This window comes from Diadema antillarum, unplaced genomic scaffold (assembly GCF_040938485.1).
Source record: "Diadema antillarum isolate AM-2024a unplaced genomic scaffold, OU_Dant_1.0 seq00001197_RagTag, whole genome shotgun sequence".
NCBI lineage: Eukaryota > Metazoa > Echinodermata > Echinoidea > Diadematoida > Diadematidae > Diadema > Diadema antillarum.
Window position 1 is genome coordinate 204,079 of NW_027271992.1, and position 19,593 is coordinate 223,671.

Here is a 19,593-nt window from a genome sequence, read left to right on the forward strand (position 1 = left end):
TAGTAAACCAGGTCGATTTTTAGTATGATTTGTGATGGATTGATGATATGCAACTAGAGATTTTGAATGAATGACAGAAAATCATAAGTAATATTGCACACCTTCCCTTTACAGTCCACTACCTGGAAAAAAAAATTATCTTTCATGTATTTTGCATCCCACTACTTTTTTGTGCACTTCTTATTTGTATTTTTTAATGTCTCCGCGACAAAGGCGGCCGACACTATTTTCTGTATCAAAGTCTGCGAGTGAAGTGTGAATCTAGTACCAACATGTTGTTTGTTTGTTTGTTTGTTTGTTTGTTTGCTTGTTTTGTTGGGCACCTTTAAGTTGCAGCTTTGGTGTCATTTGCAGCAAATATATGGCAGACGGGCTAGTCAGTGTAGTCATGCACGCTGTGGAAATGAAATGCGTGTTTGTTTGTTTGTTTTTTAGATTTTTAGATTCATTCCATTTTTTTCCAATTTCTATTCAATGCAGTCTATTTTTCTTTTCTTTTTTAGGTTAACAGTTCTTGTACTATCTGTGTTTTTTAAATTGTTTTTGTGTATATTTCCGTGTTATGTTTTGTATGTATATATTATATACACAAAAAATTTAATTGAATTGAATTCAACTTAGCTAGCTCGATACCACCACTCAACTATACAATATGTCAATGAATATGGATAGTTCGGGCGAAAAAAAAAGGGGGGGGAAGGGAGGTGGGGGAAACATGACCACCAATAACAACAAAGTCAACAACAAACAATCAAATAACAAAAACAAATCTGGAACATTTATCACGCTAAAATAGGAACTGTCACCGAATACACATTTGAGCGATAGATGGCGCTATACCTCGATGGTTGTGTCTGGCTTGAAAAACATGAACAAAATAATTACTTTTTAACGCACTTTGTATGTGGAACCATTTAAACGTCCATTAGTAGTTTCCGTTGCACTTATACATGCAAATGCATTGATTGGACCTCAAGAAAGAACGGAGGAGCAGGCGACGAAATGTTATGGAAGGACAAGTCATGTGATAACGCTGTGGGTTTTGGTGACAAATTTGACCATGTGTTTTCAAGAAGAAGAAACTCCTCTCCCCTGGATGCCAAGGGAGGGCGCCCCTGATTCCGCCATAAAGATACATTCAATTCAATAGTTTATCTATTTCCATAAAAAAGATACATGATACAGAGCGGTACATGTGTCAATTTGACTTTCATACAGCTTGAAAAGACAATTCATTGAACACACTATAAAATATATACACGAATGGTATCAGAACATGAAACTACAGTCATTATGTACTACATCCAATCTGCAAATCTGGCTGTGGAGAAGAAGATTTTTAAAGATTCCTTAATTTGGTGGGGTGGGGTGGGCTCCCTGGGGCCCCCTTGCTTGGTCATGGTGCCCACTTGAACAAATTGATATCATAACCCACCCCCCCCCCTCCTCCCAGGGATGCTTCCTGCCAATTTTGGTGACAATTCTGTATAGTTTTAAAAGAAGATGGAAACGTAAAAAGTTAACGCACGACGGACGCCGGACAAAGAGTGATCGCAATAGCTCATCTGAGCCTTCGGCTAAGATGAGCTAAAAACTTACAACCACTGCAACCATTGCACCTCTCATATATTCCAAAGGGCTTCAGCTTTCCACAAAGAATTAAGTGGAAGATTCTAATACATGTATATGTGTTGGTTAAAAACGTTAGCGCTCTCACCATTCCATCTTGACTTCACTTCACCTACATTGTACTGAATAGGAGGTATTCTTGGGAGAAACCTTAAGGAGAAACACAAACTGACAAGATCATAATCAGGCAATGAAAAAATTAAACTAAACTAAAAAATTCAAATAGATTGGAAAAGTCAAAATAATGGCCGCAAGCAGTCACACACACACGTTTATTTACACCAGAGAGGTGTTCTCTCGTACAACCTCCACACACACACATACACTCACAAATATACATCCATGTATTTATATCTTATTGTCAAAAAAAAGGCAAAAGTAGAAAGCGCAGGTAGAATACTTGTGCATATCTTTCATAATACGACTTACACGGTAGCTCCCCACTTGACTTGAACAGGATACATGTCTTCTTCACCAAAACGGATAATTATGTCAATGGTTTTGAGAAGAAATTCTAGTTTGACATAGATAAGTGTTTTTTTTTAACTTTCATAGTTGTTGTTGTTTTTCTGATAAAAATGTAATGCGTATTTTTGTCTTACCGTAATCGACAAGGGGAGTGATAAAAAAAAGAAAAAAAAAAGAGAATAAGCAATCATATGAAACAAGGACTTCTTTATTCTATAAGACTTGAAAGTGTGCGTAAGAAATCGTTTGATTAATGGTATCTTTATTTTATCCAATAGAATCTTTCATTGCAACCCGAGGCTATAAACTCATAGACTATTTCAAAAAAGAATGTACATTGCATATCAAAAAATGGTAAAATAACAAGATGCATACAACATGACCTTATATAAAGCAAATATTATTCGATATTGAATCGATATACCATGTTATCAATTCAGCTTTGCAGTATAGACGGGAAAAAAGAGGAAGTAATGTGCTGTCCAAAAATTGCAGCGTACTAATTTCAATTGATATGAAATTTAAAAGCTAGATAATTAAAAAGTAAAACATTAAGACAGCAATCAATATCGAAAATAAAGCAGATTACCAAAATAAAGGTATCAATGGTACTATGTATAACCATAAACGAAAGTATAACGCGATATATTTCATTTTCAATAAGCCAGAAATATACCATTAACTAATAGAGGAAATAATTGGGAGCCATGTCATACACTATTATAGAATAAAAACAAAATTAATATACCAAAGGGGTGACGGGCAACAACATTTCAAAATTCGAAATTCAAAATCGTTATGCCGCTGCATAATTATGAAATAAGAGGCTTGCATAAGAAATTTATTGAAATACCCATCACTGATAAGATGCCATTCCATACAATTAAATATCTGAGCTATTTAGAATGCAAATAATGAAACGTGTACTTCTCACCTTCTACATTTCAGTTTACTGAATGCTTATCATATACATTTAACATATGACATAATGAATGCATAAAAAACTCAAGATATAATGGAAAGTAAGTAAAACTAGAAATGTCACTATGGCGACTGCCCTGGTGTGTCTCCACAATATCGCAATGGTTCTACCTATACAGGTCTAGAATTTGTCCTGTCAATGTCAGACGAAAAGTTCACATGATTGGCAAAATATTGAAATGACACAGGTTTCACTTTGAATTAGGATGGCTAAAATTGTTCAAGACAGCGCACATTTTGAATTCGAGCATTTTCACTTGACCTTTGACCCTTGCCCTTTAACCCCATTGCAGACAATTTTTCAAATAATCACCTACTGGCAACATTTATTTTCATAACATTTATTAAAATCTATTTTTGAAATATGGCAAAATTATAACGTTTTACCATTTTCACTTGACATGGACAACGTCTTTCCCCACAAAATCATTGTGCAATAATGCATGCACATGCAATACCCTATAATTTGATTAGGTTTATGCATTGGGGGTTTCAAATCTTTTTTTGCTTGAAGTGACAAGTTATTGCATACACGTTTGGACAGTCACCTTAACAAAATGTTATCATCATACACTGTTTCCTTCAATTTCAATTTCAATTGTTGTTCATATTTCTCAGTGAAAAATACATCAAATATAACAAAATGAAATAACATATGATATCCACTTAGGAAGCATAGTAGAATATTTCTCAAATTTAGAACATGGTGGTCAATATTATGAAAGTTGGAATCTGAGAATAAAAGCTAAAGAAACATGATGAAACCTACTAAAAAGCAAGCTTGCTGAGACGCAGGTCTCAGTACTAAAATCGAGTGTAGAGAATAAGATGAGGGGCACTGGTAAACAACAAAGTACCAAAACACACAAAGCACAAAGGGGAGACAAAAATACTCGGAAATATGGCAAATTATTCTCTGATGGAAGTTTGGAGATCGGATAAACCGCATGCTGCAAGCGGACGAACAGTCGATATTATGGCATTATCAACATAATAATATAATGGTACAATTTAGACAGTTACAAAGAATACAGATTTTGTGTCCTCAGAAGAGAGGGGTGAAGTATTGAGAAGAGAAAACATACACCAGAAAATCAAGAAAAATCAACCAGCCACTTCCAGTGAAGTAAGCTATATATAACCACCCTTTAGTACACGATAGAACGAAATATGAGTCTTATTAAATATTCTCAAATAACACACACACACACACATATATATACACACAAACATACATATATATAAATATTCATATAGATATACATATACAATATTTTCATTCGATAAAACGTTCATTTGTTATTCCTTGCGTAGCTGTCGGATAAAGTCCAGATTCGTGGTTCGTAATTCAAACACCAGCATTGGAAATTTCAGTTTCTCTGTGTTCACTTGGTTTCTGATACGACCAGTGTGAGGGCTGAAAGAAAAAGTTCAACGACTTTTGAACGATCCAGCGTTCATGACACAAGTTCCGCGAGGCTACGACAACCAGTCGCTGCGGTAAAGATCGGCGCCTAAATGTTCACGAAAAAAGCCGAGCTTCCTCCGCCACGCGTATTCCTGGTCCCGAGCATACTGACTGTTGCTTGTGTCACCGCGTGAAATGAGGTATACTGGACACAGGATAAGAAAACACAACAATGTTACGAGATTGAAGGTCGTATCATGTTCGTTTATTAATGTATAAGGATGATAAAAAGGGTTGACTTGTATGTTATACAGTCTTACTACAAGTAATTACGTTGAATTGTGACATTTCAACCATTTCAACCATTTCAACCATTGTAACCATTTCAACCATTTCTGAGACCGTTATTTCTTTTTCTGATTCTACAGTGCATTGATTTACCTAAATCCGTTTTACATCCTTTGCTTATACATGTATAATTATGTTTGACTTTGTAGTGGCTTTCAAGTATCAAAAAGATCTGAAAGACCAACTGATAGAGAGACGCGTAATCTTAATTTCATCGAAAAACTTCCTTTATCCATTTAAATGCTAGCATTTGGCTATTACACACAACAATCAAACCTAGCCCACTGTGGTGTTGGGCTTACAGCAATATTTTAACGTGTTATACGCACCTTCTTGCTGGTTATCCGCTCGAAAGCCGTACGAGACAAGACGAGAACTGGCGCAGCTGGGCAGGTAGGGGGCGTCAAGGAAACGACCCGTTGCCGGGAGATATTCATAGGAAACGAGGTGCTGTTTTCCAGCCTTGTCAAGACGTGCTTTTATCTTTACAGGTAGAAAAATCAGTAATTCATTTAGATATTACACCCTAAAGTTCGCTTCTTTTCTCGTGAAAAAAAAGAGAAATTAATATTATCATTGGATGCAACAGAAATAGTTCGATTGTTCAGTTGTTCGAATGTAATTCTCTAAATCACAAAACAATAAAAACATTGTATCACCTTTCATTAGAAATGAGTCACCTTGACCACGTTGATGGTTTAAAGAATCTTAAGCTCTTTGTTCTAAACATTGGTCTAAATCTGTTTTATATCATGTGAGAAAAATGATTGAATAAGTAATAGTAAGAGGGACACTTGACCTTTTCACGTTTTATTTTCTCTGTGGTTTTAAAGTCTAGAGTAACCAAATGGGATCATCCCACGAGACCGACACCCATGAGTCATACGGCCCACGAATTCAACATTGAAAAGGGGTCCATGAGTCATGCAGTCCACGTCTAAGACTCCACGAGTCATACAGCCCATGAGTTTGTACTATGCACACAAGGCTAGTGAGTCCGACACTAGGCTAACAAGGTCCGCGTGTTCGACACTGTGCAAAAAAATGCCCACCAGTTCGACATTTGGAGAAAACGCCCACGAGAACAACAGACCTAAACATTGCGGAGATTCTTGTGTCGGTCTTGTGATCCTTGTTTACTAACAAATGTCGAACTCGTGGGCCGCGGTTGCCGAATGTCGGACTCATGGGCCTCATGATTCGTGGGCTGCATAACTCGTAAGGTGGGTGTCGAACTCGATAAGTACATCCAACCAAATGATACTCTTCCCCCCCCCCCCAAAAAAAAAGTAGGTGGCGTTTAAAACAGTAGCGTACTTACAGCGTCAGCGCGCCATTTGAGTCCAAGTGCATCTTCCGCTCCAAAGGCAAACATCAGTAATGGGCATTTTAGGTTCTCTATCTAAATGACAAAAACAACAGAAATAATGAAACGTAGGTAATATTAAAGCATAACTTTCGGACAGGTACGAAAGTGTTTTGATCACATTTCAATGAAGTGTTTGCCACGATATGATTACAACTTTTGAATACATACTTGATATCAAAACAATGTAACGAAAAACAAGCTGTGAACCATGATATAATTTTGTAAATTTTATGACAAATTCCGTACAATTATAAGTTTTTGGAAATGGATAAGAATTTGATACGAACAATACTTGTACTTGATATCTCGTCAATCGAAGGGGAATATAAAGGTCAGATTATCTACGATTCACTGACTATAGGGAGAAGTTATATATGAGGTACTGAAATAGGAAACTGGACTATTCCACAACTTTTTTTTTTCGATAAGTCCGATTTTGACGACACTTCTAACATTGCATTCGTTTGAACATTTCACAAGGACACAGCCGATATGAACGTATAATGTGAAATTGGAATCGAACAATTCCTGAGTATAGAATGCTTCATAGATATTTGACGCAAAAATCAAACTATATGGACTTATGATATATGCGTAATATAATAAGTATATATACATAGAATGAAGAGTTACATCACAAAATGGTATAAACACTTTGAACTAAGTCAATCATCGGATAAAGCAAAATGTAACATTTCCAGTTATACTTCATTTGTTACATTTATAGACACGGAATATTCTTGAAGGTATGAGTAAAGATATTCCATATTAATTTTGCTCGTCTTTTTAGCAGCTTTAGACACAAATATCTTAAATTAGCATTGATGGATTCAAATATATATATATATATATATATATGTATATATATAAATAAATAAATAAATATATATATATATATATATATATATACATATATACATATATATAAATTATGTATGATATATTGACAACAGGTTTTACACCAGCCGTACGTGTTACACACCTATTTATTTGACCTTTCGGGCTCCGCCCTTGTCAGTAATATAATCTATGGCAGCTGGGTTTGGGCGTGTGTGTATTCCCCGTCACTACAGTTATATATTGTAGTAACAGGGAATATATATAATTATATATATAATTTTATATATATATATATATATATATATATATATGCATGTATATATATATATATAGAGAGAGGGAGAGTGCGAGAAGGGGTCCCATATATATATATATATATATATATATATATATATACACATGTAGCCAGAAATTGTGATAGAATAAGTGTGAATTTTTACCTGAGGAACCTGAATGTCCGTCTCTCTCAAGCCTACGTGTTCACCTTTCATCGAGAGCCATAACCTTCCCTGATCATCAACTGTAGTCCCTTGGGCACATCTTGGTTGGAAGAAAAAAAGGGAGAGAGAAATAAGGTACAGGATAAGATTGTATTTCTAAATATTTGTTTATTTATTTATTTATTCATTTATTTATTCATTTACATGTTTTATTTTCACAGGGTGGCTCCGTCAGTGGTTAAACACTGTTGTTCCTGGAGGCCCTGCATGAATACATACAAGTAAACACATTTTGAAACGAACTGTCTCCTACGTAGAACATACTTATATATGTAAAAATTGATAAAGAGCTACCTAATATCAAAACTTAATGTCATTTCGAATCTATGCATATTAAACTACATGCTATATCTTGACTCAAGAATACTGAAATATCAAAGGATTGAGGCCCCTTTGAAGCATAAAGTGTGTGTTACTTGGACCCTTACCATGCAAAGATATGTGTATATATATATATACAGAGTGAGTGACTCAACATTCAAGATAATTGAAATCATATAAATCAAACGAAAAGTTTCTTCATAATCTATAACGTAAAATGATCGTGGTTGTGGAAAGTTGAAATGTTTCCATGAGATGGTAATACTACGGCAGCGACGGAATACGCAAACAGGAGAAAATTATGATTTCACCACCTCACAAGTCTACCATTTTCTTCCTGTGTGCAAATTCAAGAAAAGGCTTGCGTACAGGTTTATCACCGATCTCTATTCTGACTATTTTTTACCTGTACGGCGGAGTTCTTGTTCCGTCGCTGAGGATCATCCCAACGTTGATCGGAAAGTAATCCGTAAACCCGGCAATTTCGATGCAACTGATCGGTAGGTCGAGCCGAGTGGCCGCGTGGAGAACCATAGCCGCTCCGACGCACGAACATGATATCCCCACTCGCTTTGAGTCGAGGGCATGGTGCGACCCAACATATTCCCAAATATCCTGTTTGGGATGGGAGAAGAATAGGATTAATCTTTATCTCGTCCGCATTCCTTATAGATTAATTGAAGATGAATGCAAAACAATCATGTCTTCAAGATGCCACTATAATGACAAGTGCATTTTTTTTTCACCTGTTGAATTACTTTATGTTTACTTCTATTGTGAGTTCTGTTTAAATATATTGTAATAGAGCACCGTAAGTGAAAAATGCTGCAATATACAAGTTCGCTTTTTAACAGCCTCTAAATTTTCATTATAAGTCTTTGTTTGTTTGTTTGTTTTTATTGATTCATATTCTACGTATGAACAAATAAACCGTAAAGCTAACAAGAAAAACACAATTAAGACATGTGAAATGTAGGGACCCTACGAAGAAGCATTCTTAAAGAGAGCAGATTCCCAGAAGCTGATTTAAGATGAAATCTTATGTGAAATTTACAGTTGAAGGGAATGCCAAATTATGAAGGAGGAAAATGCAATATGTAGGATATGAGAAAAAAAGGAAGTTACAAATATCAGCACACGAAACTATCTAAGAGAGCGGCGTGAGTAGCCTTCTCACCCGAGCGAGGCGCCTGGAAGGTGCGTGCAGGTTGAGCATTGTTAGGTTATTCTGATCTCGTTTATAGATTAGTCTGAATTTGTTAGATTAGTCTGAATTGTTACATTAGCAATTAACTTTAAGATTATGACTGTTTATTATAGTGTATTTTATAGTTATTATCATGTTTCTGAATGATTCCTGTATTACAAGCCCTGCTTTAGTGGACAATTCTTTTCAATTCTCGCTTTTCATTTCAAGGCATACATTGGTGTTCTTAGATCAAATATACACATCATTCAAATGTACATGTCATATACTTCACGATTTGCATTGAGTTATATGTACTTTTTTTTTCAAATTTATCAAACAATATGATTGTGCGATACAGATTTTGTATTTTGTTTCACTCCTTGTTGTATGGAAAATAAAATGAAATGTAATTGAATTGAATTGAGGAGCGATCCAAATGTAATGACGGAAGTACAAATTATGCACATAACAAAGTCCAGGAAGATAGAAGACGTCGTCATATATGAAATCAGAAATATGAATCAGAGTGCATGCTTAGAGGAATAAAAAAAATGAGACGGAATTATCTTTTAATTCAGGTCATTCGAAAATCTAGGTCTTGTTGCAGATGTTGTTTTTACAGCAAATAGAGTCCGTATAGAACAGGAATATTGTATTGTAGGTTAAGAATGTACTTCACTATTATAACGAACATCGATGACAACACATCCGGGAAGCTACAATTAACTTTTACATAAATTATTCTATATTATAATAGTAAGTAATGTACGGTCTGCATCCTTCGTGTGCTACTGGAACAATAAAGCGTTAGAGTGTCACAGAAATTTTTCAAAATTGATAATTCGTATAGCTCTTTTCTGTATTATTAACAAAGAATTCAATCTCGTTTTATAACAGTTTCCTTATGCCGGAATTCCATAATCTCTATGAGGCAACACAAGAATGGAATCCAATCAAAGTGAAATATGCTTAGGAAAATACTGCTTTACCTTGTACATAACACCTACATTTTTTTTCGGATAATATTTTACACAGAGAATCAACACGGATTTTCCACGTTAGCTTAAAATCAATGTCAATACCAAGGAATTGTATGAATATAGCATTCGTGTATATGATTTGGAAATGAAAATAGAAATAAATAATGTAATTTTCAAATAGCACCAAACAGAACATCACAGGCTTTGCTCCTATAAAGTCTTGCAGTGCTTTATAGGAAATAAAACACATACTTCATTCTATACCGAGTTATAAATAATGTTGCTTTACATGAAAAAGAGTGACTTACGAATTTATCAAATTTGTGATTACAAGGATAGTATCTTCATAATTATTAAGAATATCAAAATTGGTTGGATATTAATGGCATATGGACGTCTTCAATCATCAAAGAAAGAAAGGAATATACAAAATAATTTTTATTGTATAAGTATTGTATATATTTTAGCTGTACGGTTGCACCCCCATAGATTTCCTCATTGTGTTTTGATATTCAATCTTATATTTTGATGCTTGTTTCGATGCTAACCATTTTTTGCTTTTTTGTGAGAGAGAGAGAGAGAAAGAGAGAGAGAGAGAGAGAGAGTGTGTGTGTGTGTGTGTGTGTGTGTGTGTGTGTGATGTGTATGTTTTAATGGAAATTGCGTAGGAAGAATTGCAAGAAAACGTCACTGGAAAATAGTAGGCCTTATTTATGGATATTGTTCTCATATGAACATTTAGCAACGCTTTATATCACTGCGTAGAGTATTCATAAGGTATGCGTACAAGTAGTGACTCCCGTTATAACGAAACACTTGGGACCAGCAGTTTTCTTTCGTTATGTCGAAATTTTGTTATAGCCGAACAACAAAGTAAACAAGGATGATAATCACGTTAATGGCAATATTTTGGGACGTTAATGTTTACTTCCTTGTGTTGTTGTAATGGTGGTTGTTATAACGGAACTGCGTTGTTTTTCCAAGTGGGGGGGGGGGGGGGAACGGTGTCATGGGGAGGGGCGTCATTTTACCTCAAATGCAGCAAGCTCGACAAAGAAGGGCCCGTCACACTCTTTGCTCTTGTACGAACTCAAGTAGTCAAAGGCAAAGACTGCAAATCCGTGCGAGGCGAGCAGGGCGGCTTGGTAATCCGGCGGCGGATATACTGGCCCCCGTACGTCCAGGAGGACTGGGAGGGGCCTTTGTGTCTCTTTAATACAACGAAACAAATAATAATAATAATAATGATAATAATAATAATGATAATAGTAACACACACATATATATATATATATTTATATATATATATATATATATATATATATATATATATATATATCCATATATATACATATATATAAATCCATATATATCCATATACATTGTATGTATATATATATATATATATATATATATACATACATACATATATAATACGTCACGGAAGTTGTAAATCTGAAGCTATTAATAAATCCATATGATGCAACGTGCTTCATCTTTGGTACGCACTTCCAGGTTATGTTAAATCTTGGGAAAATGTATTCTGAAGCTAGAGTGAAAATTATGTTACTGTCAGACTATAATCTGTGAAGATTGTTTTTTTCTTGTATTCTGTGAATTAGATTTAACACTCATGCAAATATACACAGTGTTCCTGTGCTTACCATTTCATTTTGTCACCATCACCCTCATCATCACTACCATCAGTATCTTTTCATTATCATCACTTTCTCTCATGGTCACCCGGTCATCGTCATAAATAAATCATAATTTACCATATTTTGTATGATAGCGTTATATATCTAATGTATTCTATACACGTTCAATTTTCTTTCCCCATTCTGCTAAACAGTATATGTATAATGGTGTACATGCCAATCCCACCCTTCCCCCTCGTTAGAGTTTCTACTTGCTGCCACCTGTTCAAACAGCAGCTTATTATAGCAGTCCTTCTGAATAATTTCTTACAGTTGTTACTTATTTTCTAAATTGGTAATATATAATGTACATTTTGTTAATGTCAGTAACGTATGGGACCTACATTTATTTCTTTCTTCAAATCATGTACATTGTTATTTGTACACTGCTTTAAAAAAAGACTGAGAAGAAATTTATCTTTGTAATAAATCATATTGAAGAAAATACAACAAAACAAATAAACAAACAAAATACAAGACTGAAGAATCTCCTGTCTGCAACAAGAAGTGTATCTTAATAATAACATGAATAAGGATGTGACAACTTATCTTTTTGTGAAAATATCTTCAATTATTTGTCAAATTAATGATTATTATGCATCACAATGCTTGCTGAGTTATTGTGGAGGCATCAAAATATAAAATCAAACCACTAACTGTTCGGACAATTATACAAACGCAATCATGGAATCTTCAGGTGCTAAAATCCTATAGATATGGATAGTCTGATAGTACAATAGAATGCCTTCGGTAATGTGCAAACATCCTATTCTCTTAAATGACACATCAAGCAGTTAATGTCAACAAATCGAAGATACAGATGATAAATGAAGCAAATAAACGAAGTAACAACAACAAACATGACATGATTATATCCAGGAATTAATCAGCAGCTGCACGTTCCACATGGTTAATCAAACATATCGAAATTCCAAGATGAAGTTACTTTCAAGGTTGTCTCAAGTTAAAAAAATATCCACCACTAGTACGAACGGAAAAACCACCCACACGACTATGCCTGCGATAAAGACTTCCTTTGATTTCTTTTTTTTTGTTTAAAATTCCATTTTCAGAATACCACGTTATGATGATCTCATTGTCCCCCCACAAGCCACTCCCTTGTTTTCTCGGAAGTCTGTGCTCGATAATTCTACGAAATAATATAAATGAAATAATAACTCTTTAACCCTTTCTGTGTCAACGAGTCAGTGCACAAATTTCAAGCACGTATATGGACAGGAGAGTAGTCTGGCATGCAAAGGCTTAGCATCTCCTAACTTCTCACAAATCAGTCATCCATGAAACCCGATCTTCCCTCTCTTAAGGCGAGAGAGCTACGTTCAGTCATGATGATTGTCAATTCTGACTCCATTTTTTCTTGTAGTCTCAACGTAGTTGAACACCAGTGCTCGTATGCATGTCTGTGGGTTGTTCCGATTGTTTCTCTCTTGGTAATTCTACCACAAAACATCATTCTGTTCTGTTTGAAGATTATGCAATGTTCATATCAAATTCAGTCTTCAGCTCCTTTAAGTGTCCTAGTGTTTATGTTTTCGTCATTTGCTTCAGTGTGAAAGATAATACGAACAAATCCTCCAGTTTCATTTACCAGTTACTTCAAGTAACCTACTTGTTGTTCTATGTGTGTGTGTGTTTTTTTTTTTTACATACACATAAACACAAAAACACATGCAGACACACATAAACGACGTAATCCAACCTGGATATTCGAGAATTGTAAGTCAGGTATGCAAGGTCACTTTCTCAAAAAGCCATCGCGTCATCAATGTAGGTCTATATGGATATTACAAGGTTGTTATCACACCAACAACCTAAAACTTTGACCAAATTGATAATAGGCAAACACTAATAAAGGTACAAAGTTAAATCAATTCATCTGGACTTGCTGTTTTGATTCCGAGAACGGTTTCACGTCCGATCCTGGACGCTTCATCAGCTCGTGTGATTTGGTGGCGGGAAGGCGTCGCACAGTGGGCCAGAATGAGCTCAAAGTGCGCCAAAATTATATTCCGTGGTTTCTTTTTACCCAAATTTGGTGTCTTAGGGTAATTAGGGGCGTGGAATTGATTGAACATAATTTCAAACTCATATGACGTCACTGTGATGCTGTTTTTTCATTGGCTACCAAAAATCTGTCTGTAAATGACGAATAAAGCAATGCAAATCTTAGGCTGTTATTTTTTTCTTTAAAGATTGATTTATCTTTTCACCTTCACTGACACTGCTTATCTACTACCATTGAATACACGACGCTTACATGTCAAAGAAAGTGTATAAACATTCGGGTTTCGTTAAAAGAATCGAATTTATGCTGAAAGTTCCATATTACACACGTACTGCAAAATGATACTGTTGTCCGTGTAAACTAATTAGAATATAAGTTTATGACGTACGCTGTACGTTTGGGTGAATTTATTCACTTTATTCTATAGCAGGACATAAATGCGCGATATAAAATCAATCTCCGATATAGTTCTTATCTCTCTACTTCATATATAACCTTAGGCCTATGCCATATCAATTCATACAAGCGCAAAAACCATTTTGTCTAATTTAAATGGAAGGATAACAAATTGTGAAGTCAGTAATCAGGAAAATGAAAGGTTATGACTTAGCAGCTAAGAATGAGTCTGCCGTGTATGAAAGTTTACTTGGAAAAGCTAGAATAATAAGATTTTTTTTTTAATGAAAAATTTATCGAAATCACAATCATATGAAATTATAAATTCATCCACGTTCCACAGTGATTTTTTTTTTCTCATCAGACGTCGGAAGCAAAGTTTTTTTTGCTTCCGACAACCCACAAAGTGTATGGGATCACAGTCTGATGAATCCGACTTGTATTGGTCGCCTATCAGGTCAATGTCAGACATGTCAGGCATGATCCGATGAGGCAAGATCGTCCGATGAGGATCACGCGAGCAATGTCTGACATTGACCTGCAATCGGATTCACAAACTGCGATACTATACACTTTGCTGAGCGGCCGGAAAGCAACAGTCTTTGCTTCCAACGAGCAGCCGATGAGAATAAAATCTCTGTGTTTTGGTGTTTAACGGTTTATCTGCGTATGTCAAGAGTAGCATCGAAGTACATGTATTTAGGTGTCCATAAAATATGTATCGCAGTGGGAATAGCTATGTTTACAGTAGTGGCTATGACAATTATGGACAATATGGCTACATGGCCTTGGCTATGTGCAATTATGTACTCTTTTATCTTCGGAGGAGGGGTCTTTTAGGTGCCGGACTAGCCCTATACATGTATTTTATAACTCTGTTTGCCTCTTATTCAGTGTTATTCATGTTTCTGTGTCTTTAACGTGCGAGAAAAAAAATAAATGAATAAAAAAAAATGCCGCCCTCATGCGGCCCCGTATGATATAACAGCATTCCTAAGCGGCTGCAAGGTCCAAAATAGGCGTAATGTGTCGCGGAAAATCGGCTCTAACACAAAAAGTGGCAAAAGGTGGCAGCCAAATCTGGTATCAGCTTAAAGCTGAGACATCAGGGAATGTGGTGGTAATAAAATTTAGTTGGAAATCCGTGGCAATCTAAACTTTTCATTAGGATATATTAAAAATACAAATAATTAGCCTCTTTTCCAGGATATTTAGCGTAAAATGTTCATGAACATTAAGTTTCTTTGCATTTTTATGGCATTCATAACGTAAAATGAACTCTAAGAAATATGTGGGAGAAATTACAGGTTGATATCTCAAAAACTACATGTTGAAATTATTTATTTATTAAAGAGATTACAATTTGCTTTGAAACTCTTAAAATATTGTATTTTGCTACTTCAGGTAGGAAATATGCCCCTTTAAAGTACATACCTGATTCAAATATTTTAATGATATATTCTTCAAAGCATTACCTCTCAAGAGCGCATGTCAAAAATTAAAAAATCCCAAGTGCCCAAAGTGACTTTTGGCGCACTTTGGTATCTCTCTGGCCCACTGTGCGTCGGTGCATATCGGCGCAGATGCACTACCAACGTTATTGTTCGGATCGAGTCAGTCGTCAAAGAACCACTCCCTTAATAAGGTGGGGGGGGGGGGAGGACTGCGACACAGACTATCCCGTGTGTACAGCTCTTTCACCCGGAGAATTTCTCAGAATTAAAACAGTAAGTCCATATGAATAGAGCTAATTTTGTACCCTTATTGAATGTTACCAGGATGAATCAGAACTTACACCAATAGGCAAACACTCGAGATACCTCAATCGGTATACGTCAGTCAACCTACCTGCTAATTTTGGTATGTACCACACCCCTTCAGCTCTCCCCATCTTTGCCGGAGTCCTCTCGACGTAATCAGCGAGGTACCATCTCTCGAATGAGGTCGACGCCAGTGTTGGCAAGGTGTGATCGAATCCATCCCCTCTCCCATCGAGGAGGTCAAGATGGTAGACGAATGGTTTGGCGGTGTCAACTTTAGCAAATCGAGGGTAGAAGTCAGCAGCCTGGTATGACGATTTCAGACTCCAGAGCAAACCCGCTGGTTCCAATCCCTGATAGCTTCCTCCTAGCGAAACATCCTCTTTGACTGCACAAACACACACATACACACAAACGCACACACATACACATAAAAAACGATGGATAAAAGATACATCAACTTTCCATTTCCCTATTCGTTCATCCAATGCTGCTATATTCCCAACCAAATAGCGATCACAAGTATATTTAATACCAATGTGCCTCAACAATGATTCAAAAGTAATCATGTGCAATTCAAATTAATGAAACTATTTCGTCGAGATGTTTTCATGGAACTGATTAATAAATTGCCCTACATCGACGTAATAATTTTTTTATCATGGCTACTAGTATACCACTCAAACACTGATCAACTCAGTGTTTATTTACATCGATGTAGGGCAATTTGTCAATCAGTTGCAATAATTTGCAAGTTGCAAAGTTTTTATTACTTTATATACAATGCAGCATCTTGCAGAAGTTCCTCTCTCTTTCTTTTCTTCCCTCTTGCACCACACACACACTAACACACACAAACACACACACATAGGAACTGTTACCTCTTGTATGATACTACGATAACACACATACACACACATACACACACACACACACACATATATATATATATATATATATATATATATATATATGGAGCTTGCTTCCAAAAGGCACTAAATCCATCATTTTCAAAGGATTTAGTGCCTTTCGGAAGCAAGCTCGTCACATAATATATACATATAATCATTTACGTTGGGCACACGGAGACCGCTACCGACGGGTTATGATTATAACTCTGCGCACTTATATATATGTACATATATATGTAATTAAAAAAATTGTAGAGCGCTAATTACACTTGAATTTTTAAGCACTTTTAAGAAATGAAAAAAGACAGAAACATGTACAAGAACACACACACACAAAAGGACAATTATCATCAACCTATAAAAAACCCCCACATCATTAAACAGTTTACATAACAATGACAATTACTTTACAAGCAAATGAGACTTCAATAACGACTCGAACTGATCTAGTGATGAACAATCTTAGGGAGCTGATTCCAAAGAGGAGGTATTGAATACTGAAAAGATAGCATTAGATATTGTATATCATTATGCATTGTGTGTATATGTATATTATATACATATATATGTATATCTATATAATATTGCCTACATGCATACTATATGAATATACCAGTGTGTGTCAAAATACACAATACAGCGTATATATTGATACATCAACATGTATAACTTCCCCGGAAACACAGGAAGAGCATCTCCATGAAAGGCGTTAATTTCATTTTTTTTTTTCACGGAAAAACGAATAGATGCAGGAAAAGAGTGTATATTACGTGAAATATTGCCCCAGTCGTTTGCCTTGTACGTTGCATGAGAGTGGAAGCTGTATCGACCGCAGTCCGTCCAGGAAGTGACGCGCAGAGTGACCGCCTGGCCCGAATTCAGACCAGAAACCTGGATATCGATGTCACCATCAGCCAGGCTCGATTGAGGATTGACCGTCAGCATTGGAGAAGCGACTGGTAATGGTCTAGTTGAATGTCCGCGCACAAGGGGGAAGGAAGATCCAGCAGAATTTCTTGCGAAAGGGACTGATGACCAAACCGTGCCATTACGGCTGTGGTTGCTGAGCATCAGCGAAATTAGGCCTACTCTTTTGATTTGCGAATGCACAAGAGAGCGCAGCATGATGCCTAGATCCCACCAACCTTCACACTCGACGGAGCGACAGTGTGTGAATGTGAAAACGCGATGGAACGTACTTTAAGGAATAATTATCTCTGACGAAAATACTATAACCTGGGTCCATAAAATTGATTCTTCTGTTCTGTGGGGGTTTAATCTATTCTATGTTGAAATTCAGGCCCACCTCTCGTTGAACAATGGGAATTAGAATCCCTACCCTTCTCTCTATTTCAATTACTGTTGTTGATAAACTTGCCTCGACTACTAGTGTGTTTAAAGGTGTGTTTTTCTCTCTTTTTTTCTTTTTAATGAGAGACCGGGTTATATGAGATGACGACTTTGATTGGTCCAAGACTACCACGTGACCCCAGGTCTGAAATCAGTGATCACCAGGGTCGAAGCACAAACATAAACATACTCACAGTCATCTACACAACCAAGGTTAGGGGTGGGTGTTATTTACACGCTTTTATGCACTCTTTTGTTATATTCTCATTTTACTGGGAATTATAGTGCGTGTTTATTGTTCCATGAAATCCAACACAATTTCCCAGAAGTAATGTGTCATACCTATGCGGATGATACACAGCTGTACATATCTTTTTCACCTACTGCAGCAGATGAAAATTATACTGTGTCTATTATAGAGCGATGTATTGTGCATCTTCACAATTGGTTATTATCCAACAATCTTCTACTCAATGATAAGAAAACCGAATTTGTAATATGTGGCACTCAACAGCAAGTTTCAAAATTACGCACTGAAAGCCTGAAAGTGATTGATGTTGATATTTATCCTGTTGATTCTGCACGGAATCTGGGAGTGTGGTTTGATTCACGCCTAGCTTTTGACAGACATATCTCTGAAGTATGTAAAAATTCATTTTATCATTTGTTTAATATGGCACATATTCGGAAGCATTTGACACGGGAAAGTACTGAAAAAATTATCCATGCGTTTGTCACAAGCAGATTGGATTATTGTAACAGTTTATTTTATGGTTTACCTGATAATCAGTTAGGTAAACTACAAAGGGTGCAAAATGCATGTGCTAGATTAGTTTGTAATTCTCCTCGTTTTTCTCACTGTCGTCCATTACTGCGTGCATTACATTGGTTGCCTGTAAAGCAGAGAATCATATTTAAAACTCTGCTAATTGTATATAGAGCTATTCATGGTACAGCACCAGTGTACATGCAGGAACTTGTAGAGTTAAAAACATCATTTCAAACATTTTATCATCTTCGAAGTTCACGGGATCAAACATTATTGAAATATCCATCGGGGAAATCAAAAGTTACTCTTGGTGACAGGGCATTTTTGTACGCTGCACCAAAATTATGGAATAATCTCCCTTTGTTTGTAAGACAAGCAGTTACAATTAATGAGTTTAAGACCAGGTTAAAAAGTCATCTCTTGAAGTAGTGTATTTTCTGTTTGAATTTCTTGTATGCATGTCATTTTGTAATGCGCAGTAGAGTATATCATTATAGTAGCTGCGCAATATAAATGTCCTTTTATTATTATTATTATTTATACAGGAGCCTCTCGCATCGGCGCGCATGAGCCGGTATTTTACCTCCCGCATGAGCGCTTATTTCTCGTGTTTATACAGAAGTCAAGTATGGGTATGGCTAGTAACTGATC

General features: G+C 36.0%; 1 protein-coding gene across 1 annotated transcript; it reads right to left on the minus strand.

Moving 5' to 3' along the window:
- Positions 1–4,557: 4,557 nt before the first annotated feature.
- On the minus strand, positions 4,558–17,768 carry LOC139744618 (acyl-coenzyme A amino acid N-acyltransferase 2-like). Its single transcript, XM_071655047.1, has 8 exons — positions 17,594–17,768; positions 16,001–16,300; positions 11,065–11,243; positions 8,271–8,479; positions 7,484–7,583; positions 6,156–6,236; positions 5,164–5,317; positions 4,558–4,691 (listed from the first exon to the last, which is right to left on the minus strand). Exons 1-8 carry the CDS (start codon positions 17,766–17,768, stop codon positions 4,558–4,560), a joined length of 1,332 nt encoding a protein of 443 aa, XP_071511148.1.
- Positions 17,769–19,593: the final 1,825 nt, after the last annotated feature.